This window comes from Saccopteryx bilineata, chromosome 5 (assembly GCF_036850765.1).
Source record: "Saccopteryx bilineata isolate mSacBil1 chromosome 5, mSacBil1_pri_phased_curated, whole genome shotgun sequence".
In the NCBI taxonomy this organism is placed as follows: Eukaryota; Metazoa; Chordata; class Mammalia; order Chiroptera; family Emballonuridae; genus Saccopteryx; species Saccopteryx bilineata.
The window spans coordinates 152,921,304-152,947,271 of record NC_089494.1 but is presented as its reverse complement, the minus strand read 5'-3'; the positions used below and the strand labels follow the sequence as shown (position 1 = coordinate 152,947,271).

Below are 25,968 nucleotides of genomic sequence, written 5' to 3'. Positions count from 1 at the left end.
AAACACACATTAAAACAAAGGCCACCACTACATACCTTAAAAGCAGCTCCTCATTTCTCATAGTAACAGCGGATTTGGGACAGCGCATGCTTTCTGCACTGAGACACTGATAGTCCCAACAAAGCCGGTTCAGAAGTGCGCTCAAACATCAATGGCACAGTAGCTGCTCAGTAATGCGTGCGCCCTCTCTCTTTCTCCCTCCCTCTCTCTCTCTTGCCCCACTCTCTTCTCTAGGCAAATTCTGAATGGTGGAGCAAAGGGGTTTCTGCAGATTCATTAAGTAGAAATAATCCTCTCTGACAAGTTATGTTGTCTAGGCATATTTTTACATTAATACACTGTGCTGCCTATAGGGGTCTTGTTTGCATTCATTGAAGCCTGGCTGGTGTTAGTTCTCCTAATTGCCATCTTAAAAAATTGAAAAGAAAAATAGGGACTCCTTTACTTTTCTCTTATATATTTAATAGCAAAGCCAGTTTCACATTTCCTTTTTGCTATCACCTATCAGCAGGCATCACAGATGATTAAGAAAAGCTTTGCATAGGTTAGTTGCTGGAAAGAATTTTTGCTTCTTTTTTTTAGGACACTGAATTCACAGTTGGACTCATCAGCTACTCTGCTCCTGTCCTTAGAAAGTCTGACAAGGTCAAGACCATTAGCCCCACCCTGGGTCATGGATGCAAATGACAGAGATTGGGGAGTTTGCTAATATTTTAACTCAGTGGGCACAAGAGTTCCTGCTGATTGGAGCCATAATCAGCCTGAAGGAGGGCATGCCAAGGAGGTAAGCGATGCAAAGATTGTTTGGTCATATTGAAGTCCTAACTGATGCTGGAAACATTTTTCTCAAAGCACCAACTAGGTGCTCTTTTCCAAAATAAGAAAAACCTATTTCCCTTCTTCATTATACTCACTGGGTTAGCATATAGTTGGCCAGGCAAATACACATTGTACTTCTGTTTATTGGAATTAGAAGAATTCTGTGCAGATTAGCCAAGTAAAACAGCAAGTTAAACACACACAGAAAAGATGAGATGCTACAGACAGAATAGGCAGTTGTCCGAAAGTCAGACTAAGGCACCACTCCAAGAGGAGTGCACCAACAGGAAGCCAAGAATGTTCTCAGCTTGGATTGAACAATGCAGAACACGGCCCGAAACAGATCTCAATCACTGAATACTGGTTTCCTCACTCCCAAACTCTAAGCACTTCACCTGTCCTCCACCAACACAACCATGCTCCCCAGTAATACCCTGGAGTTAAAGCTTTGTAGGAATAATAGTGGGGCGGGGAAAATAATGGTGTGCTCCACTTTCTTCCAATCTGAAGACCTGGAATACACATCAATATCTTGCTAGATCTCTGATCTCTGAACTTAGTCTTGACCCACACCAGAGAAATGAAGAACTCTGGAGGGTGATGCTCTCCATTGCACAGTGATCTTGCTTAGATTATCAACTGGATCGAGGACAATACACCAAGGTGACTGATAGTAGTTACCATGGCTATTTCTGGAAGGCAGTGAGATAACATGATTAACAGCTTGGCAAAGGTCAAATAATGAAATGAGATCCCTGTCCCTACAACTGTATGTTTACAGTTCCTTCCTTCATGATAGCATATGAAAGTTATAGAGTGTAGATATAAAAATGAACGGCCTTGCCAGGAAAAGCTAGTATATAAAATCTAAGATGTTTTAGAAACTGAAAAACATCATGTAAATAAACTTAGAACCAGAGAGGACTTGGATATAAAGAGTTTGAGCCATTCCCCTAGGGATTTATGATGGGTGCTGAGACAAGTCACTTCCCCTCTCTGTAGCCCCTGCAGTTAAAAAGGGGCGACAAATGCTAATATATTTAAAAATAACTGAAGAGCTTTTAATGAAATTAGGTATATTCTGTCACTGCTGATATTAACAAAAAGCAGAATGAGCGAACTGCCATTGGCCATGGTTTTGTCTTGCTAGAGAAAGGTAAAATATACTGCTTAGACAGAAATCCCTTTTCTCCACCCTTCCATCTAATTTCTAGTGTGGCCTGATTATTGAGGCAAGTCCTAACATATAACAATAATGTTTTTGCTTATCCATAAATAGATTCTTAGCATTGGAAGCCAGTGCTGCAGTATAGGGGGCTATTCCTATAGTAAGATGAATTCTGTGTCCATAGTAGGAAGAACAAGAATTGCATCAAATCATTAAATATTTTATTTTCTCTCCACTTCCTTTTTAGTTTAGGTACCTAAATAATGAGAAAACTATAGAAGAGTGTAGTACCTGTCCAAACTCCACTATTGACAGATTGAAGGCCTCTATCCAACAGTTGTACGTGCTGAACTTGTGGTTATAAAGATGAGTGAATAGAGAGAAGGATGTTATCTCTAACATTTACATATTGAATTGTAAGTCTTTGATTCCAAATGCAGATTCTATTAATCTTTGCACTTCTTCATCTACCCAATTGAACAACTTTCCCTTAGCTGGTATTTAATGAATATTAGTTAAATTAAACAAATGAATTTATTTTTAACTATTGGAACTGTGGAGAGAAGATGTGTGGCCAGTAGCCACGGCCACTATCACAGCCACCTGGCCCATGCAGGTTCGCATTAGATTCGGTAATGAAACAACAGAGCCAAAAACTGATGGGCCATCAGCTTTAATCCTAGCTTGCACCTGGCGGGCAAGAAATACACACAGTGGGAAGACACTTCCCTTTCCATTCAGGGCTCCCAAAGCCACTGACTTATCTGAGTTTCCTAGAATCAAAGATTTCTAGCTCACCAGCCTTATTCACCTCTGTTTCCCATCTCCTTCTCTCTGCACAAACTCTGCACTAACTGGCTTCTCATTCAGCACTTCGCCATCTTGGTTGTTTCTCCTGGCCTCCTCCACGTGGCCTTTCTCTGCACTCTGCTCTCTAATGCTAATCTCAGGAACTGAGAGAGAGCAAGCTCCCGGTCTGCCTCACTTTATAGTATAGAAATCAAAACCTTTAATCCAATATAGAAACAAAGAAGTCTCTGATACAAAGTCACTTATCTGAGGCATAATGGGATTCCTCATGAGAGTGCACCACCCCACATCATGCAATCAATCAAGGGGAAAAGCTTAGTCTTATAACTAAGCCTTAGGCTATAACCACCCTGCCTGCTTACAGCCTGTCCCCACACCCAATACAAACTATAAGCGAGCAAACATATATATCATATTTACAAACTTATTTGACCAACAGAGGACTACAGTTGACCCTTGAATAGTAGGGGTTTGAACTGCAGAAGTCCATTCATATGTAGATTTCCCCCCAATAAATACAGTAATGTAAATACATTTTCTCTTCCTTATGGTTTTCTTAAAAACATTTTCTTTTTTCTAATTTACTTTAAGAATACAGCACCTAATTCATATAACATACAAAATATATGTCAATCTACTGTTTATGTTATTGGTAAGGCTTCTGGTCAATAGTAGGCTATTAGTAATTAAATTTTTGGGGAGTCATAAGTTATACATGCATTTTTGACTATGCCCTAACCTCCACATTGTTCACTGGTCAACTGTATTTTATTTTCAAAATTTCTTCATGTAGTTTCCTCAACAAATATGTAGAAAGAAAAAAAACTTTTTATTTGAATTCAGGCATTCAATTGGCACAGGGGACAACACTGAGAATTCCTTACATGTCATTATGTTTTAAATGTCAAGACTCTTTTCTATGTATCAGCTCATTTAATCCCATAACAATACTGTGGGGTGAGTAGAGCTGGTACTGTTACTTCTTGGCTGAAAAAGTTCAAGGGCAGAAAGATGGAGCTGCTCGCCCACAGAAGGTGCAGTAGTGATTGGGCATGAGAACTCAGCCTACAAACCCAGGGGCTTGCGTGCTCCCTGCCACATGGCAGCGGGACTCCTGCTGTGGCAGGGCCAGGTGCTCACAGACACTCAAGCTAGGTGGGGCTTTCAGGAGGGTCGAGTAATGAGCCTCGCCCTCTTCTAATGAGAGAGTAATAACCTTGGAGGATACATAGTAAATTAATACAAAACTTGTATTAAATGTACTAGCATCTATCAATTCCTTTCAAAAAGTTATTTCAAATGAAGGTTGAGTGAAAACTAGATAGACTAAGCACTTTTGGAGAAAAATTATTATTATTTGAGAGTTATCTACAACAGCAGTTAATTTTTAACAATCCTGATTATTCATTTTGTAGGGAATTTTTTTTCAAAAGGATTACAGGAATAATTAGCAAAGAACGACAATAAAAACTCAGTTTATCTCAAAGTTCTCTATATCCAAAAAGATGTTTTTACCTTCATAAATTAAATGTATAGATAGTCACGCAAACTTGGTGAGGGAAAAACCAGACAAGTACTGCAAAGTGGTACGTCGGGGTGAGCTGGGAATCAGCTAGATTTCTTGCTTCCTAAAACATTTTTAAAGGTATATTATATGTGCACTTATATATTATAAGTACTTTCTATAATAAAAAACTAAATTACTAAATGCAACATTAATGACACCAACTTTTTTCTGCTGTTTTGTCTTCGCATTGGGACATTTATATTACCACAGTCATAGAAAGTACCATGTCAGTGGAAGGTTATAACATGAGGTGTGCTGGAGATACAAGGTCGCGAAGCACAGATTAGTTCTTTGATGAAGGATGGGACACTACAACAACTAGCATGCTCTCAGATTCCCATCCTAAAAGAACACTCGTAGAATGTAGAGGTACCAAGGACACTAAGTCAGTTGTTAGTTCCAGATATTGATTTAGCCCATTCGGTCTGCTATAACAAAAGACCACAGGATAGGTGTCTTATAAACAACAAATATTTAATTTTTCATGGTTCTGGAGGCTGGAAGTCCAAGATCAAGGTGCCAGCTGGGACCTTCTTGTTGTTTCCTAACATGGCAGAGGGGTTAGGGAGCTCTGTGGGGAATCATTTACAATAGCACTAATCCCAGTCATGAGAGTCTGCCCTCATGATCTAATCACCTCCCAAAGGCCCCACCTTCTAATGCCACTGCACAAAGCATTAGGATTGCAAGAGAGGAATTTTGGGGGACACACATTCAGACCATTGTGGATACCAAGAATTGCCAGGTGTAATTAAGAAACATGCCATATTGTTATGAAAGATAAAAAGAACACACAGAGAATTAATTCATGAAGTAAATTTGAAGGAATGACCAAGGTCCACAAAAAATGAATTTCCAGCATACTCAGTGTGTGTGCACTGAGTACTTGGTAAAGCTAGTAAGCCTGCGTGTGAGTGGATGAATTCCCAACCAGAGTCGGTATCAAGTAGAAGACACCAAGTTCCTCTGACCACCTTTGACAGCCCGGAGGGAGGGTCTCAAAGGGCAAGCTGAAGCAAGGTGCTGGAGTCTGTGTACTGGGCAAGCCCAGAGCAGCACTCAACAGGAGCTGGAATGAATGGAATATGGTGGAATATGGAGCAATCTTGTTCTTCCAGACTCCAGGGCTCCCCCTTGCCTTGAGGGGAAAACCCTCCAAAGCCAAAAAGACATAAGGATCACAAATCAGAACCTGAAACATAAAACTGACAGTTGGCTTAACGTAAACCCTCAGCAATGTTAGTAAAGAGAGGGTTTGATGGAAATCTAAGGATCTACGTAACAGGAGTTCCTTGCACTTGAGCACTCAAATATGTAATTACCTCCAAGTCACTTTATAGAAGAAGGTGGTCACTACTTCAGAACAAATCCAAGGGCCCTACGTTTCAAATAGACATTTCTTCCATAAGCCATGGGGCAACTTACTCACCTTCAAAATAGTGATGTTTTTAGGATGAGGGAGGCATGGGGGTGAGCAATTAGCAAGAATAATTGTAAAAGCTCCTTAAAATTAAAGTGTCATCTTTATCAACAAGTAGGTATAAATAACAAACCACAAGGTACTTAGAGCTCCAAGTAGCTACTTGAAAATAGGCAATAGATAAATTTAAGAGGTATTATTATAAAAAGTAATAATAACTGCTTGCTATGAAGGAAAGAAGTTATGAAAACAGACACCATGGGTTTGGAGTCTCTTTCTGTGTGTGTGGGGAAAGGCGTGTTAAAGACAGAATGAAGAAAGTAAAGGATTTCCCATGAAAATAGCCTACTTGATAAAAGAACTAATTTTGGTCTGTGAACTCTCACAATTTAGGAAATAACATGTTCAAAACTGAGCGATTATTTTTGGCTTGAAGTTTAGCCAGTGGCCACCCTCAGGCACATAAGAAATCTTGAGAAGGCCACAGGTGACTATATATAAATTAGGCATTAACATTTGTATGGAGATGGGCCAAGTTTATTATTGCTATTTTTAAGACAGACACATGCACACACAGCTGCCTTTCTGCCTGCTCAGACTGTCATGTCAGAGAGATTCTGTAATGTGATGAGTTCTCCATGGACATGGAGAGTTTGGTATACATAGGAATCCATCTTTCTTAGTGGTTTTTATCTTGGGGAACCCTAGGAAGTCAAAAGGCACAAGTATAATAAAGGTGATGGATAGAGAAGACAAGTCTTCCTTATAAAAAAGTGAGATCAAGATAAAAATTCATGTGATTCTATAACAGAGATGAAAGAGAAGCCCAGATGGTCTGGGAAAGATGCTTTCACAACAACCATAACATGCTCAAAGCTCTTGTCAAATGTGCAGGTGCTTTAAATGTTATATTTCTGTATGTATCACCTCTGAAATTACATCATCTACTCTTTACTTGTTTATTGTCTCTTTCCTACATTTGTATCTAAGTTGCATAAAAACAGGAAATTATCTTTTTTAAAAAAATTTATTCATTTTAGAGAGGAGAGAGAAAGGGAGAGAGAGAGACAGAGAGAGAGAGGAGAGACAGAGAGAGAAGAGGGGAGGAGCTGGAAGCATCAACTCCCATATGTGCCTTGACCAGGCAAGCCCAGGGTTTCAAACCGGCAACCTCAGCGTTCCAGGTTGACGCTTTATCCACTGCGCCACCACAGGTCAGGCCAGGAAATTATCCTTTTTACCACCACTTTAGAATAATGTGTGGCATATGGTAGACACTTAATAAACATTTGTTCAATGGCTGGATTTCTCTGTGAAGACTTTTTTGTTTTTGTTTTTTGTTAAGTGACCTAATCTCAGTGGCTTCCAGTTACATAACACAACTGTTGAAAAACTTATCGTACTCAGCTATGAACAGTCATTAGGCTAGAACGTTCAAGGGACAGAAAGATCAGGAAGGTTCACACACTCATTGAGATGGAATGATAAGCTTGTCATTTTACTTTACTTTTTTAAACTTTAAAGCACCATTTATATTGGTACACAAAAAATGAAGTGATAAATGAATATATATATTTCCCTTACTACTTTTCATAATGCTGAAGTTTGGGAGCTGATGAACTATGGAAAGGTAGGACTGGGCACTGAAGATGAGATAAATAGATAAAACTTCTAGAATGAAAGGTAATTTAGGTTGGAGGGTGATTTTTTTTTTTTTCATTTTTCTGAAGCTGGAAACAGGGAGAGACAGTCAGACAGACTCCCGCATGCACCCGACCGGGATCCACCCGGCACGCCCACCATGGGGCGATGCTCTGCCCACCAGGGGGCGATGCTCTGCCCATCCTGGGCGTCGCCATGTTGCGACCAGAGCCACTTTAGCGCCTGAGGCAGAGGCCACAGAGCCATCCCCAGCCCCCGGGCCATCTTTGCTCCAATGGAGCCTTGGCTGTGGGAGGGGAAGAGAGAGACAGAGAGGAAAGTGTGGCGGAGGGGTGGAGAAGCAAATGGGTGCTTCTCCTGTGTGCCCTGGCCAGGAATCAAACCCGGGTCCTCCGCACGCTAGGCCGACGCTCTACCGTGGAGGGTGATTTTTGTGATGTCTTGGAGAAAGCTGATGTGTTTATAAGCAAGGAACAAGAATCAGAAGTCAGTCTGATGCCAAAAAATTAGACAACCTAGGTGAAATGGACAAATTCCTTGAAACATATAATCTTTCAAAAATCAATCTCAAAGAATCAGAAAACCTAAACAGACCAATTACAACAAATGAGATTGAAACAGTTATTAAAAAACTGTCAACAAACAAAAGCCCTGGGCCAGATGGCTTCACAAGTGAATTCTACCAAATATTCAAAGAAGAAAGAACTAACTCTTATCCTTTTCAAGCTATTTCAAAAAATTCAAGAGGAGGAAAGACTTCCTAGCTCCTTTTATGAGGCAGGCATAATCCTCATTCCAAAACCAGGCAAAGACAATACAAAGAAAGAAAACTATAGGCCAATATCCCTAATGAACTTGGATGCTAAAATTCTCAACAAAATATTAGGAAACCGGATCCAGCAATACATGAAAAAAATCATACATCATGATCAAGTAGGATTTATTCTGGGGAGGCAAGGCTGGTACAATATTCACAAATCAATCAATGTGATTCATCATATAAACAAAAGGAAGGAGAAAAATCACATGATAATATCAATAGACGCAGAAAAGGCATTTTATAAAATCCAGCACCCATTCATGATTGAAACTCTCAGCAAAGTGGGAATACAGGGAATATACCTCAATATAATAAAGGCTATCTATGACAAACCCACAGCCAATATCATAATCAATTGGCAAAAATTAAAAGCAATCCCCTTAAGATCAGGAACAAGGCAGGGTGCCCCCTTTCACCACTCTTATTCAACATAGTTCTGGAAGTCCTAGCCACAGCAATCAGACAAGAAAAAGAAATAAACGGCATCCAAATTGGGAAAGAAGAAGTAAAACCATCATTATTTGCTGTTTCTGTACACAGAAAACCCAAAAGTCTCAGTCAAAAAACTACTGGACCGGATAAATGAATTCAGAAAGGTGGCAGGATTTAAAAATTAATATTCAGAAATCGGAGGCATTTTTATATACCAACAATGAACTGTCTGAAAGAGAAATTTAAAAAAAAATACAATCCCCTTCACTATTGCAGCAACAAAAAATAAGGTACCTTTATTTTGATTTAACTAAGGAGTTAAAGTACCTTTATTATAATTTAACCAAGTAAATTTAACCAAGGATGTTAAAGACTTGTACTCGGAAAATTATAAAACATTGATAAAAGAAATCAAGGAAGATACAAACAAGTGGAAGCATATACCATGCTCATGGTTAGGAAGAATAAACATCATTAAAATGTTTATATTACCCAAAGCAATTTATAAATTTAATGCAATTCCTATTAATATACCAATGGCATATTTCAAAGATATAGAACAAATATTCCAAAAATTTATATGGAACCAAAAAAGAACACGAATAGCCTCAGCAATCTTGAAAAGGAAGAATAAAGGGGGAGGTATCACACTTACTGATATCAAGTTATACTACAAGGCCATTGTACTCAAAACAGCCTGGTACTGGCATATAGATCAATGGAACAGGACAGAGAACCCAGAAATAAACCCATGCCTTTATGGTCAATTGATATTTGACAAAGGAGGTAAGTGCATACAATGGAGTAAAGACAGTCTCTTTAACAAATGGTGTTGGGAAAATTTGACAGCTACCTGCAAAAAAATGAAACTAGATCACCAGCTTATATCACTCACAAAAATAAACTCAAAATAGATAAAAGACTTAAATGTAAGAAGTCATGAAAACCATAACACTGGGGAACAATTTTTTTTTTCATTTTCCGTTGCATGAGATTTTAGAACTGTTTCCATATATTTCTGCATTGCTGATTCCAAATCTGAAATCCATTTTTTGGTGCATGCTGTAGCTTCTATGCAATTTTAATTTCTTTTTGTTACAGTTAATGGTATGCATTGGTTTTTAAATTGTAGTTAAAGGGCAACGACTCTTGAATTGAACATAACCACAAGGCAATTAATGTTTTACAAACATGACTTTTACATCATTTTAGTTGTTTCTAAATGTAAAAAATTATTATCTGATAAAAACACCCTCTTATTTTGTTTTAAGATTGAATCATGGCTTCTTTGAGTAGGAGTAAATGTAAGAATAGTCCTGAAAACTTCTGTGATATATGTGGCTGTTACACACTTCACAGTCAAAGGCGCAATATTTCATCATTTGTGACATGTGCATATATTGCCTATTTTCAAGTTCCCCTTGGCAATCAGGACAAGAATTGGGCTCCTTATATTGTGTGTCATAATTGTGAGGAAATGCTTCATGACTGGACAAAAAGAAAATGCAAAGGAATGCCTGTTGGTATTCCCATGGTTTGGCGTGAACCTAAGGACCACAGCAGTGACTGTTATTTCTGTCTGATCCATACAAAGGGCATCGGCAAGAAAAAATGGCATAAGATCACATATCCTAATATTCCTTCAGCAATATGACCTATCCCACACTTTGAGACAGTCCACTTCCAGTTTTCAATGGTTTTATTTCTTCTAAGGACAAAGAAAGTGAACATGGTGATCAAGTGTATTTTGATAAGATGCATGAGGAAATGGTTATAGAATCTGAAGGGGTCTTCTTCTGATGCCAAGCAGTCATTAACCCCTCAGCAGTTTAGCCAACCCGAATTGAATGAATTAGTAAGAGATTTGGGCCTATCAAAGAAAGCAGCTGAGTTATTAGCCTCCAGGCTTCAAGAAAAGAATGTACTTTACCGGTCAGCTAAAGTATCCCACTTCAGGAAGTGTGAACAAATTTTTGTGGACTTTTTTCCAAAGACAAACACTTTGTTTACTGTCATGATATCAGTAGTCTTTTCAGCCAGCTAGGTGTTACCACTTACAGTTCAACAGAATGGCGGCTATTTCCTGACAGCTCTTAAAGGAGTCTGAAATGTGTTCTTCTACACAACAGTAATGTTTATGCAGCGGTTCCAATTGGTAATTCAACTCATCTGTGAGAAGATTATAATGACATAAAAATTGTCCTCGACTTACTGAAGTATGCGGAGCATAACTGGATCATTTGTGTGGATCTTAAAATGGTAAATTTCCTGCTAAGACAACAGAGAGGTTTCACGAAGTATCTTTGCTTTCTGTGTTTGTGGGACAGCCGAGCTCGAGAGAAACACTGGACACAGAAGGAGTGACCGAAACGTGAAGCTCTGGAAGTAGGGATGCAAAATATTGTGAACGAACTGTAGTTAATCAAGACAGGATCATTTTTCCCCCACTTCACATCAAACTTGGCTTAAAGAAGCAGTTTGTTCAGGCTTTGAATAGAGAAAGTGAGTGCTTTCAACATATTATTTCTGCTTTTCCTGACTTGTCTTTCGAGAAGTTAAAAGCAGGTGTATTCGAGAGACCTCAAATTTGAACCCTCATACATGATGAAGAATGTGCCAGGAAGATGAATAAGGAGGAGAAAGCAGCATGGCAGTCTTTTGTGGCAGTTACAAAGAACTTCCTTGGCAACAAAAAAGCAGAAAACTATGAACTTCTGGTTCAAAGGATGCTGTTGGCTTTCTGCGAATTGGATGTAACATGAGCATTAAGATTCACTTTCTGAACAGTCACCTTGATAAGTTTCCCCAAAATCTTGGAGCTGTTAGTGATAAGCAGACTACTTCTGGAGCATCAAACGAGATTGTCCTCAACAAGTACACAAACGCAAGAGCTACAAATGCACATTTTTGCCCGAATAGAATTTAAATAAGTTTTGCGCAAATTTTATGATTAAAATAAGTGTTTTAATATGTTCTATTTTGAAATTGTAGATAAATTCTGATGCAATCATATCTTTTAGTGTGTTAGTGTATTTACTGCATTATATAAATTATATTTTCACAAAGATGATGCCCAAGAAGACATTCTACTTCATTATGTTAAACCAAATGTTGAAAATTTTACAATAAGATGAAAACCTAAAATCTTGAATTGCAAAAACACTGTAGCTTAGAGAGGGAAACTAATGTCAGATTTGAGATCAGCACACTCGAATTAGGTAAGAAAAAGTGTGTTTGTGGATGCAACAAAAATTTTGTTCCCAGTGTTAGTTTTATTTTAACATTGCAGGGCAAGACACTAAACAATACTTTGACTTCTTTATTCCTGTCATGCACACACACAAATTTTGTTGTATTATAGAAAGAAACTGTTTAAGAACATGAACAAGTTGTGATCTTCAAAGGAAAGTTCCCTAAAGGGGCCAAAAAGGTGATAGAGATGAGGCAGAAAGTAGCCTGGCACTGAGGCAGAAAGGACATGGCAATCTACACCAAAGCTGGCAGCAGAAGCCAGAAAGAATTTTAAAGCAGCTCTACAAATTAATTCTGGTATCAGCATGAAGCGTGAATTGAGGGCAGAGAGGAGTCTGGAGTCAGGGCGGCCACAGGGAAGCCATTGTACACACTAGAGATGATGTGGCCTGTGAGGTCGAGTCTCCTATTCACAGACCACTGCTTACTTATTGGCCTTGTTTGAGATGCTCCATATAAGATTAAATCACTGCATTATCAGAGTAATCTAATAAAATCAATATTATCATCCACATTACACAAGTGAGGATGTTGGGGGCCTGGAAGATGAAGAAAGGCCCAAGCTGACTTGCATGAAGCAGAGAGATGGTAGGCAGGCTTAGCTCTCTTCATTGTGCCCCAGTGGTAGGGGAGGGTGCATTCTATTTTAGTGGAAGAACAATTATATGGACAACTAAATAGATGGAGTTGAGAAAACAGAAAAGTCAAAGACAATTCTGATGTTTCTAACATGGACAATTTGGCAAATGGTGACACAGCTAACTGAGATGGAAATCAAATAACAAAAGAAGGCAAATAGCATAGAAGGGATGATAACTGATTCCACTGGGGACGAACGGAGCTTGAGATGCCCGCAGGTAGGTCTTTGAGTAGAGGAGGCAGGAGAAGTACTTCCTGCACGGATGAGATCACCCAGGAGGGGTACTGAGGGTGGAAACTGAGAAATAAACCAGGACCAGAACCCCAGGGCAAATAAAAAATTGAGGAGGATGCAGAGAAGGGTCCTCCAGTGACCGAGAGGTCCGAATACATCACTAAAGGGCTCAAGCTTAGCTTGGGGGAGAAAACATATGCATATCCAGTGTTGAGCTATCTTTCTGTATATGACATCATGAATTATTTGTCTGGTTGCTAAATGGAAAAGCAAGGCAGTGCAAATAAGGGGCAGGAAGGTTTTGCAAGTTTCACAGATCGGGCTGGAGCTGGGGCAAATCCTCTAGAAAGCAGCCTCGTTTGAGAAGGATGCAGGCTACTTCCACACCCGCAGCCTTGCACCCTGCTTGCAGGATAGGGAAGTGACGGTGCAGAACAAGCTCGGACACTTCCAAAGGCTGACTGGACCCATGAGTTCAAGAAGGCAACACCAGAGGTTATTTTTGAAGGTGTCTGTGAAGTTCAGCACACAAGGATTCCCAAAGTTATCAGGAATTATAAACTCTAGACTTGGCTAACATTTCCTGGGTCCACTGTTTTCAACTGTTCAGTGAAGCATCATACACTTTGAGAAAAGTATCCATAAATATAATCACAGAAGGAACATACCCACCCAGATCAACAGAACCATGGGTGTTTCTCGGGTATGTTTTTAATTCCATAACCAAAGCATGACTTGATGAATATAAATATATAGGAACTAGAATGCTTGTGAGTACAACTTGCCTGAGAGATAATGAGAATCAGAGGAACAATATTTTCTCTGGAAGCGACCTACTTTGTACTACTGACGTTATCCTGATTCAGGCTCTCAGGGTTCCCAAGGAGTCTCTCTCTCTCTCCAGTCTTGCTGGCTCAGACCAATGCTACACATATCCAATGCTACACATTATGTCTCTGTTAGTGAAATACGGTCATGGTTGCCTCTAGCTTAAGCCCATCATCAGAGCTTTCCACCTGCGCTGAAGGTGAAATCCAAGCCACATAATCTGATTCACAAGCCCTACCCACATCGTCACATCATCTCGTGAGTGTTCTCACCTGCACATTATTCTCTCTCTCCATCAGCCTCTTTCAAGTCCTCACATACCTGAGGACTTTTTCCTCTGTGCTTTTGTTCATTCTGTTTCCTACTTGTGCAAACCTCTCCCAGTAACCCCTAGCCCCTACCAGATTTATTTCTGCATACCCTTCAGGATTCAGCTTAAATGTCAAGTGCTGAGCACAAAAATATGTGCTCAAAAATACTTGCTGGCTGGCTGGCTGAATGCATGAATAAGTCAAGGACATAACCTCAGTAGCAAAGGAAACACAAAGATGTTAGAATAAGGGCCCAGTTTTTAAAAATGTGATGAAACAAATCAACCACATTTTTTTTGAGGGACTACAATATTAGTTATCTAAAGATGAATTCAAAAGAGGTACTAGTTATGGCTCCTGCCCCGAGGGAACATATGATCATGTTAAAAAGATACAACTTACCCATAGGAAACAAAAACAATGCAGTGTCTGCTGCTGTAGTAGTTTATGAGCCATCTGAGTGCCAAGGAAGGAGAGATAAGAGTTGGCTGGGGTAATCTGAGAGTCTATTACAGAGGAAGAAGATTTGAGGCAATTTTGAAGAGTATGATTCTATTTGCAGAGGCCACGTAGCGTAAGTGTGGGGACACCCCAAGCAGGGGAGACCAGACTGAAGATAGTTTTTGTGGGAGATAGTGAAAAGAAAGTCTGAATAAAATAGCACAAATATTGAAAAATGTGGGGATATAAAAAAACTAAGAAGAGCAAAGCCAGGCTGTGAATCTTGTAAACTGAGCAAAGGAGTCTGGAGCCAACATAATAAGCATTGGTGAGTCAGTGTAATTTCTGAGTCAGTAAATGAGAATGCTCTCCAAGTGTGCCAATGAGAAAGTTAGAAACAGCTCCAGCCGCTGGTAGTTGACAGGTAGGCCATGATGTTTCCAAGTTCTAAACCACACTTGCAGACTTTGAAACCACTGTTGAAGGGAAAGACAAAGATTTTGCAAATACAGAAATAATGAAATATCCCTCCTTCCAATAATATCTGGCTCTGTTTTAATCTTTCTAATCTCTAGATAAAACTACCAAGATGCCTGGATTAGTCAGTTTGGGCAACTCTAACAAAATACTGCAGACCGGGAGGCTTAAACAACAGAAATATATTTTCTCATAGTTCTGGAAGCGGGAAGTTCAAGATGTCAGCAGGGTTGGTTTCTCCTGAGGCCTCTCTCCTTGGATGGCAAACAGTCACCTTTGCCCTGTGTCTTCACATGGCCTTTTTCCCGGGCAAATATGGCCCTGATGTGGCTTCCTTTCTTATAAGGACCCAGTTCTATAACCTTTATGACCTCTTTAATCTTAATTACCTTCTTAAAGGCCCTTCAGATATCATCACATTACGATATATTGGGGGTTAGGACTTTCATATGTGAATTTGTGGGGGAAGAGGGTGGCAGAATTCAGTCCATAATAATACCCAGTGCTTCCTAAAAACAATGATCAAGAACTGACTTCTACTTTCTTAAAACCTCCTTAGCATATGCACAAGCTTTATATCTATACTAAGTCCCTGCCCACTTTCTTGTTCTAAGGGGTGCCGTCATACCCTTGTTGTGCATGTTGGCTTCAGCAAGTTACACACAACTTTGACCCGGGGAATGTTCTGGTGGCTTTGGCTGTTGGCCTTCCACACCAGCATCTTCCACATTGTGAGCCTCACCTTTCCCATGCTTTGTGCCCTCTTGATTGCCAACCCCTTTCCTGGTTACCTGCTGCTCATCCTTAAAGATTCAGCTCAAATATGATCTTCCTTTCAGGAAAAAGCATTTCCTGTTCTACTCTTCCTCATACTGTAATTAAATTTCCTTTGTGATGGCTCTGTAATGTGTCAACTTGACTAGGTTAAACCACGTATCCTAGAATTCACTTTACTCTTTTTGTGTGTGTGTGTGTTTCTGGTGAGGGTATGCCACAAGGAAGATTCCTGGGAGAGGTGAAGAAGAAAGTGAAACAATTGCCATTGTTGCTGGTGTGCTGGGCTTGCAACTGTTCTACCTTCCCTTGATCCTTCCTGTGTGTCTCTGACTTCTGGGCCAGTGTGTGTGTTTACCTGTATTACCAAGGTCCCCAAGGCAGAGACAACAAGAGCTGGCATGTGTTTTAGTCCATCTTTGAGGGGTTCTAGCTCATGTTCCTGGGTTCCAGCTAACCTCGATCACTGATCACTCCAGTTTACATCTATCTTCTTTTCTTTACTCTTTGGCCTGTGGACATCAACTTCTGGCATCAGATGCAGAGAAAAAAGCTTTACAGAGACTTCCTAACTTACTGCAACAACTATATAAAGTCAAATCCCAATAACAACTCTATCTATCTATCTATCTATCTATCTATCTATCTATCTATCTATCCATCCATCTATCTATCATCTATTGATCAATCAATCAATCAATCAATCATCCTATCTACCTACCCACCTACCTATCTATATATCATCCATCCACCCACCCACACATCCATCATCCATTTATCTATCCTTCTACTGCTGCTTCTCTGCTTGACCCTGACTGAAATAGCCCCCTTTGAGATAAGTCTCTGTACCTTCTGCAAACCTTAAATATACTTCCCTTGTACCATTACTATACTTTATTGTCATAATTTGTGTGGTATATTATTCAATTCTTCATTCCTGCCTCTATCATGTGACCTGTAGTGCACTAAAGTAGATGGAATATATTTCCCTATGCTTTTGACAGAGTGCTTGACAATATGACTTGCTTCAGTGGTTAAAAAGTTAGTAGGCATTATACCAAATGTGCTATGTGGTCTAGTTTGGGATTTTATGCTCATGACCTGCCAGGAGGAAAGCACGCCCCAGGGAATTCGCCCCTTCCACCAGGGCCTCAGAACAAACACACACAGAAAAGATCTGAGCCCATCCCACAGTCTGAAACTTACCACAGCTGAGTCACAGCCTGAAAGAGGGCCTCCTAACTTAAAATGCCAAAACCACAATTAACCCACAGACTTACAAGTGTAAGAATAAGTGTGTATCGTTGCAAGCCACTGATCAGTAAATTTCTTTTCAGTGCCCCAATTTGAGTGCTGACTCCTTGAGACCAGGGACCACAATGCCAATTTCTGTTTCTCCAATGCCTACTAAGATGCCTGATACATAGTAGGTGTTCAATAAATGTTGCATACTAGAATAAATCAACAAATGATCAGCTGATCAAAGAAACACATGGAGGGAGGCATGGCACAGGGGTTGTTACGAAGGAGAAATTGGCAGGGGTGCATAGGATGGAAATGAGGGAATTATGTCTGGAAGCAAGTATAAACAGTATGTGGTCCATGTACAGTCAAACAATAAAACGCTAGCTGTCTTTATTATCTGATGATCAAATGTTCAGAAGGACACAGAGTTTCCACATGACTCCAGGAATCTTCAGTGAGCATTTTTTTGTACTCTGACCTTGCATGAATCTTTGGGGGCAGCTGGCATTAGAAGCTGCAGTGCCTGTCTGTAGCCACGTATAATATTAGGGAAATTGACAAAAATGGAAATGACTGAACCTCCTTCAGAAAAGATCAAAAAAACAAAATTACTGGGAAGTAAAACTTTCCTGTTCTTTTTTCAGGTGATCTAGTCTCTCTAATCATCTAATCTGACCTGGTTAGTTTATGGCCCACAGATTTTTTTTTTGGTTTTTGCTGTCTAAAGGCTGGTGTGATGCCCTATCTGAAGCTCCCAGCCTGGTTGCCAAAGGTCTATACAGTCTGGGCAACACACACTTGGAAAATGAAAGCAGGTCGAGGCAGTAGCAGTCCTCCCAGCTGAGATTATTGTTACATTCCCTGTAGAGCATGTGTCGTCAGCCTGTCATTGGAATTGCTCCTTACAAGGCACAGCTTGAAGGATGCCAAATTCACTAGTGTTTACAACTGAACATTTCAAACCTTTGTCTTACACTGAGCAAACGACACACATACACACATGTACACATGTACATACAACACCACAGATACACACACATTCCACTGTGTTTTGGAGACTAAAATAAAAAAGATAATTTGCATATTGTTTGGTGCCAGTCATAACATGAGATTAAAAGCACTGTTTTATGCATTTGAAAGTTACTCACACCAAACTCATGCTTTCTCTGCCTAAGCTCTGAACTTCAAAAGGAATGGTTCATCAGAAACACACACACAGAGACAACACACACACACCTCAAAAAGTGCTATAGGCACCTGCTCATTCCTATTTCTATAAATGAGAAAAGCATTTCCTAGGAATCTATAAGTGAAGACTCAAAAGCAGAATTATCTGCCAAGCCATTAGGGTTGAACAAAGCCATTGGGAATGTAAACCACCCCAAATGATACTTGTGGTGACACATGTAGACAAGTGTGCCAGTAGGGCTATTTGTGAGCAATTTACTGAATCCTGTTTCCAGGCTGCTTCAGGCTGAAACAAGACTTGCTTTATAACAATTATTTATCCAAATATCTTGGGAAATAATTGTCTTGTGTTAGTCTATATTTAGCATCTTGGTACAAATAAAACTTATCAATATAATACTATACTGATTTCCCACTGAGCATATAACATTATACTATTAAAACTTTACTACTGTTAAAATGTTCCTAATTTAGATGCAATTAACTCAGATTTAGTAGTGATAATTTGGACATAATGTATGATCCTTTAAAAATATTTTTTTTTGCTTTGAATTGATAAAAGCAATTCATATTCATAATTTTTCTGGGAAATATAGATAAGCATAAAGAAAAATTATTACTAACTAAATCTGACTAGAAAATAAAATTGTTCAACTATTGGTATATTTCCTTTTGGTAATTTTTAATGCATAAACTTCATCTTTTTATATAAAATTGGGTTGTATTGATTATATTATTTTTAATCCCTTTAAAAAATTCTTTTTATTTTAGTGAGAGAGGAAGAAGAGAGAGAGGAAGACAGAAACATCAATCTGCTCTTGCATGTGCCCTGACCAGGGATCGAACTGGCAACCTCTGTGTCTCGGGCTGGTGCTCTAACCAACAGAGCCAGTGCTCTAGTCCCTTTTTGAAACAACATGAGCTATTTTTCTCCTCTAAGTCATTATTTTTGAAAAAATGTTTTCCAAGTATTACATGTTATTTCATTTTAGTGATTGTCCCACAATTTATTTAAGTACTTCCCTAGTATTAGATATTAGTAGTGTTTCTAATTTTTACTTTTATATATAACATTGAGATGAAAATTCTTTCCTTATTTATCAATTTTTATTTTTCATTTTTTTTCAGTTACAGTTTACATTTAATATTATTTTCTATTAGTTTCAGATGTACAGCATAGTGGTATACAACCTGACCATTCATAAAAAAAAGAAAATTGACAATGAGCATTGGAGAAAATATTTATCTTCATTTGGAAGAAATGCATACAAAACAGTGAGATAACAGTTTTCATTTTTCACATTTTCTTCTGAGAGAAAAGAACTAGGTTAATAAGTCAACATGTATTACTAAACTGCTTTGCAGAAGACTGGTAGCAGCTGTCATTTCCCAACAGGACAAGACTGCGTGATTTGCCTTGCTCTCAAACATAGTGACTTTTCTTATTTTTAAATTTACAAAAATGCCTGACCTGTGGTGGTGCAGTAGATCAAGCGTCAACCTAGAATGCTGAGGTCGCCGGTTCAAAACCCCGGGTTTTTTTGCCTGGTCATGGCACATATAGGAGTTGATGCTTCCTGCTCCTCCCCCTTCTCTCTCTCTCTCTCTCTCTCTCTCTCTTCTCTAAAATGAATAAATAAAAATAATTTTAAAAATTTACAAATGTAAGGAATGAAACTTGTTATCTCAGTGTTTGATTTGCATTTCTTTAAGGAAGATAAATATTTTCCCCAATGTTCATTGTCATTTTTCTCCTTTTATGAGTGGTCAGGTTATATGCCTTAGCCATACACTAGTGATTTTGTGTGTGTGTGTGTTTGTGTGACAGAGACAGAAAGAGGGACAGACAGGAAGGGAGAGAGATGAGAAGCATCAATCATTGTGTCACCCTAATTCTTCATTGATTGCTTTCTCACATGTGTCTTGATGGGGGGGGGGGCAGAGCAGAGCGAGTGACCCCTTGCTCAAGCAAGGGACCTTGGGGTCATGTTTATGATCCCACACTTACACTGGCGATTCAGCGCTCTAGCTGGTGAACTCACACTCAAGCCAGCGACCTTGGGGTTTTGAACCTGGGTCTTCTTAATCCTAGTTTGATTCTCTATCCACTGCGCCACTGCCTGGTCAGGCTTCACTAGTGATTTTTAAATTCAGTGGTAGCTGTTCTGTATATTTCTTATTTTAATTCTTAAAGAAAGAATTGGTAAAGTTATAAATTTTTTCAAGATCATTCACTTTTAATTTTTAAAAATATTTCCGTTACTGACTTTCAAATTTTTATCTATTTCAATATTTTTCCTTATAATTTTATTTTTTTACATCAAAGAAAAGTCTTGCCCACCCTGAAACTTTACCTTTGTATTTTGTTGGTTTCTACTTTTATTATTTGATTTATCTAGGATTATTTTGGGGTTTTTTTTCTGGTTTTTTTTTTTTTTTTGTATTTTTCTGAAGCTGGAAACGGGGAGAGACAGTCAGACAGACTCCCGCATGCGCCTGACCGGGATCCACCCGGCACGCCCACCAGGGGCGACACTCTGCCGCGACCAGAGCCACTCTAGCGCCTGGGGCAGAGGCCAAGGAGCCATCCCCAGCGCCCGGGCCATCTTTGCTCCAATGGAGCCTTGGCTGCGGGAGGGGAAGAGAGAGACAGAGAGGAAGGGGGGGGGGGGGTGGAGAAGCAAATGGACGCTTCTCCTATGTGCCCCGGCCGAGAATCGAACCCGGGTCCCCCGCACGCCAGGCCGACGCTCTACCACTGAGCCAACCGGCCAGGGCCTCTAGGATTATTTTGAATAGGAAGTTCCAACCTGAGACATGCCCTCTTTCACAAAGAGGCAGTACCAATTATTAGGTGATCCATTCTTTTCCCATGGTTTTTAGGGTATGATGTGTGTCCTGATATATTAGACTCAGAGCTACTGAATTTCTCTGTCAGTATTTGTATTGAACAGTTGGATTTATTTGAGAAAATTTAACATCTGTATAATATTTGCTCTTTCAACCTTTAAGCCTGGCTTACATTTACTAAATTCTTAATTTCTTTCTTTCTCTGGAAGGATTTCATGTTTTCTTCAAATAGTTTTTACATCTTTTATTACTCATTTAAAGGAAAGTTATTGATCTAAAACATTTTTATGCCCTGGCCAGTTGGCTCAGTGGAAGAGAGTTGGCCAGGCACGTGGATGTCTTGGGTTCGATTCCCAGTTCGGCACACAGAAGAAGCAACCATCTGCTTCTCCACCCCTCTTCCTTCTCTCTCTCTCTCTCTCTTCCTCTCCTACAGCCATGGCTTGGTCTGTTCGAGCGCATCAGCCCTGTATGCTGAGGAAGGCACCCATGGAGTCTTGTCTCAGGTGCTCAAAATAGCTAGACTGCGAGCATGGCCCTTGATGGGCAGAGGATCGGCCCCAGATGGCGGTTGCTGGATGGATCCTGGTAGGGGAGCATGAGGGAGTCTGTCACTCTATCTCTCCTCCTCTCACTGGAAAAGAAGGTAAATTTTTTTTTATTTTACACTACTTAAATCCTTAGAGAATTTTCGTTGATTATCTTGTTTTTCTTTTCATGTTTATATCACATCATGTGTAATGATCAATTGTTTATCTTTGTGTTTCCAATGAGCATATCTGTTATTTAAGTTCTGTTATCTTATTACAATAACCAGAGATTCCAGATATAATTTAATGAATGATGATAATTTGTACCTTTGTTCATCTCTCATCCAATGGTTGGTTTAAGATACATTAGTTCTCTTTTATTATTAATTAAAAGTTCCTTAGTATTCTTAGTTTTCTAAGAGTTTTTTCCCCCTCTTAGGAATAAGGGTTGAATTTTATTGAGTATCTTTTGAGATCTTTTTTTTCTTATCAATCTCCTGAGATGATGCATTATATAAATGTATTTTTCAAAACAAAAAATACCTTTTTATTCTTGGTATAAATCATAAATAGTTGTAGAGAATTGTAGAGAATGATTCTTTTCATGTATTTTATCTTTGAATAATGTCAAGGGCTATAATCAAAACACCATCTTAACTAGAAATCCCAAAGAACTTGTTATTATTTTTGAGTAAAATGTTAAAAAGTACTATAAATGATGTAACTTTATATTTTAAAGTTTAGGAAACACAATTGATATAGCTCTGCTCTGACATATTTGTTTCAATTTAATATACTTAATTCAACTAAGTAGTAAATGCTTGCCTTAGTTTATTATAATATTTATAAAAATAGTTTACGTTTGGAATATTCTCCAATTTTAAGGAAGACTGTTTTGAATTAGTGGCATTTTTAGTGCTCAACCAGAGATGGGGGGGGGGGGAATCTCTGAAGATCTGTTATAATGTTTTCACTGTTGACTGACCAGATACTTTAAAGTTATCAGCCAGCTTGCTGCCTGCTTTTTGCAGTCAGGAGTCTCTACAGCCTTGCCAATCTTCATTTCTTTCATTAATACTTTGAAGAATGTTTCAAGTAGTAGAATCAAATTGAGATGGCAGGATTTGAAAATTAAAGATCACCTCTGCCAAGAAGTCTGTCTGTGGCTGACCTTCAGAAAATCTCTCAGTGACCTTTAGCTTCTTCCCATAAAATAAACAATTTATATGCTTCTACAACATTCTCTTAACGTTTTTATCAGCTACCCCTTTGATTTGTACCTTTCTACTGCCACTGGAAGTTCTCACGGCCTTCTCTGAGTGCCATGTCCCCTTTTATGTGCTCATATTACCCATTTTATATGGCAGTGGGAATGGGAATACATGAGCATGTGGTTCTGACTACTAATACTTGTTTCACTCATTCTTCCCTACGAGTCTGGCCTCACTGCAGTGAGGTAGGTGTGGAGAGATCTGTTGAATTACCCATTACACTCTAAATGTGGTTTGAACCTGTTAAATACATTAATTCTATTTAATTTTAAAAAAATCATTGAGTAGTTGTTGTGTGCATAGAAATATACTACAGTATAAACTACTCAGTTGGATTATGCAAGATTCTTTTCTCCTTTCTGGCTATATCAAAATTTTAATTTCTACTAATTTGGTATCAATATCTATCTAACTAATTTTAAAAGCTACTTAAAAATCACCATTATGCTTTCTACCTTCAATATGAAGCATTTATATCACATGAAGACCCATAAAATCTATAAATTAAACAATAGCAGGAACATGTAATAAGGCTGATAAATCTTTATAAAAGTAATCAACCTCACATAAAACTTTACTGTGTCCATATTATAAAATATCTTTCTTAGATAGTAGAAGGAAAAAGCTCTATTGGTACTTTGGCCTGTCTCTGAGTGTAGCAAATTATATGGAAATTAATATTTTTAATATTTTGTTTTTATAGTTTGAAATATACAGAGAATGTATGTTGTATTTTTTAAGATTTATGCTAAATGGATAGTCCCATAGTTATTCTATTGTTTAAGAAAATAAAGAAAAGTTGCAATTAATCAATTATCTGTGAAATTTTTAGAATTTCACCTGAGGAGGAAAACTATATGAATGATTAGCATTCCCTCTCTAATGGAGTTATGTTTCTGTATTTTGATCTCAACATGGAAACTATTTTGACAATAATTTCTGGATGCTAAGTCCACAGATTTTCTAAGAAAAAGGAAGAGTTCAATTTTGACAAAACAAAACAACAACAACACAGTCTGCATGCTTCTTTTATGGTTTGACAGGATATGGGCAATGCCCACTGGCTAACCAGAAATGGACCATGCCCTCATCAGTGTGGCCATCGTCACACTATAGCCAATGGTAACAATGATATGTAGCCTCCTTAGTACACATTCATTGGTCTTTAGAGAGATGAAGGAAAAGAAGGAAAGAGAAAATGAGTAATCTGGGCTTTCAAAGTGGAAAGCTCTAACTATTTTATTTATTATGACAATGGAAAAGAGAAAGGTTGAAAGGTGAGTGGTGGTCATTCCAAATCTCACCAAGAACACTGTTTCTAGCATGAACCAAACTCCCACACACAGCATCAAAATCTTTACAAAAGGAAACTTATAAAAGATGAATAGCAAGCACATATACAGAGACAATGTGCTCTTTGTGATCAATTATAATGCAAGAATAGTCTGTAGTGGGGTATCTTACAAAGGGGCCCTTTCTTCTCAGTACTTGTTATAAAGGCAGACCTATCAAACTTATGATAATGCATTGCCATGCTGATTTAATTGTCAATTTCAAATTACTTAAGTGTCCTTTGATGATCTATATAAAGCCTTTTTTTTTTTTAACCTTTAATAGCTATTAATGGTTGTTAAAGAAAATGAAACCACTTTACTGAAATGTAATGTGGGGGTCTATTAAGAATAAGTTTTCAAAATTATAAAATATTATCATAAAAGTATGAACCCCTGTACATTTTAATATTCCTGAGTAGTTCAATCTTCATTCCATTGAAAGAACATTTCCTTCAAATTGCACACAATTACAGTTCAAACATCTTTATGTATAATATATATAAAATAAATTTTAATCCCTAGTCAAAATGCTTCTTCAGAAGTTGGAAAAGAAGTAGGCACAACATAATATTACATTTTGTACCAAGTTCTAGAGGATTTGAAATAACAAGTATATTTCCAAAAAAAGTGTAGTTCACATTCATATATTTATTACAGTAATATTTAAAATATTCTAGAGGGTCTTACTACTTAAATGAAATCTGTGGTGAATACCTTTAAGAAAGAATAGTGGTTCTGTCAGCAAATTATTATTTCCTAGTGTATGTAAGCCTGACTTTCCTGAATGGAGTTTCTTTAAGGGGAACATAGCTGTCCAGCTCTAAGGACTACTGAACACACACAACTGAAAGCATCTCCTCTGGGAAACCAACTAGACAAGGAGCTATTATGAATTTAAAATTAAATATAATTTGAGTCAAAATAAAATTGCATCAGGCTTATGTCCACATAACCTAAAATAATTTAGGCACTTTACAATTATCCATTTAACTTGTAGCTGTAGACAGCTAAGCAAAATAGTCAAAGCAAAATAGCTACTTTTATATTCTTAACTATTATATTTGGCCACCTTCATTGATTCTATTAAACAGTTATCAAATCTTCATTTTATATTTTATAATTGAATGTGAAGAACACTGGAAAGAAGAGGGTTTTAGAATAAGTTTGAGCTTGGAGTGAAATTCTGACTCATGAACCTCTGAGATTCCATGAACAAGTTTCTTCTCTGAACCTATATCCTCATCTGTAAGTTGGGGATAATGCATACCTTATGTAAATGTTGCAAGGATAAAATAATGGAACAGATGTTAAGAACCTGTCACATAATAGATACTTCATAACTGTTATTGTTCTTTCTCATGATCTCTCCAACCCTGAGGCCTTAAAATAATATCTGCAAACTCACATAGATGAGTTTTCCATTTTTAACTCACTAGTTCAGTAATTGAAGTAAAAAATATATGCAAAGTGAAATGCTGGTTCATAAGTCCTTGAGGGCAAGAATAAAAATCTACATTAAAAATATCCATATACAGAGCCCCTCCCACAACATAAGGCCTTTATAGGCACTCATTAAAAATTGTATTCAATAGATTGAAATGTTGGGTCCAGCAGAGGAACCATACCTTGTATGTGTTTGCTCTTTGGTTCTTTTTTTTTTTTTTGATTATTTTTATTTTTATTTTATTTATTCATTTTATAGAGGAGAGAGAGATAGGAGAGAGAGAGACAGAGAGAGAGAAGGAGGGGAAGAGCTGGAAGCATCAACTCCCATATGTGCCTTGACCAGGCAAGCCCAGGGTTTTGAACCGGTGACCTCAGCATTTCCAGGTCAACACTTTATCCACTGCGCCACCACAGGTCAGGCAGCTCTTTGGTTCTTAATGCTAATTTCA

The 25,968-nt window shown here is 38.3% G+C and overlaps 1 protein-coding gene across 4 annotated transcripts in view; it reads right to left on the bottom strand.

Moving 5' to 3' along the window:
• Nucleotides 1-25,968, bottom strand: part of CELF2 (CUGBP Elav-like family member 2) — a 707,230-nt gene that overhangs the window by 348,883 nt on the left and 332,379 nt on the right. For 2 of the 4 annotated variants that reach the window (XM_066278845.1, XM_066278846.1), the window contains exon 1: nucleotides 36-120. The exons of 1 other annotated variant lie outside the window; for it this stretch is intronic. In XM_066278845.1, coding sequence (XP_066134942.1) covers nucleotides 36-88 — 53 coding nt within the window. In that variant the 5' untranslated portion in view covers nucleotides 89-120. Of the gene's footprint in view, nucleotides 1-35; nucleotides 145-25,968 lie in introns of those variants that run through there. One more of the 4 variants, XM_066278847.1, reaches the window with a different exon arrangement.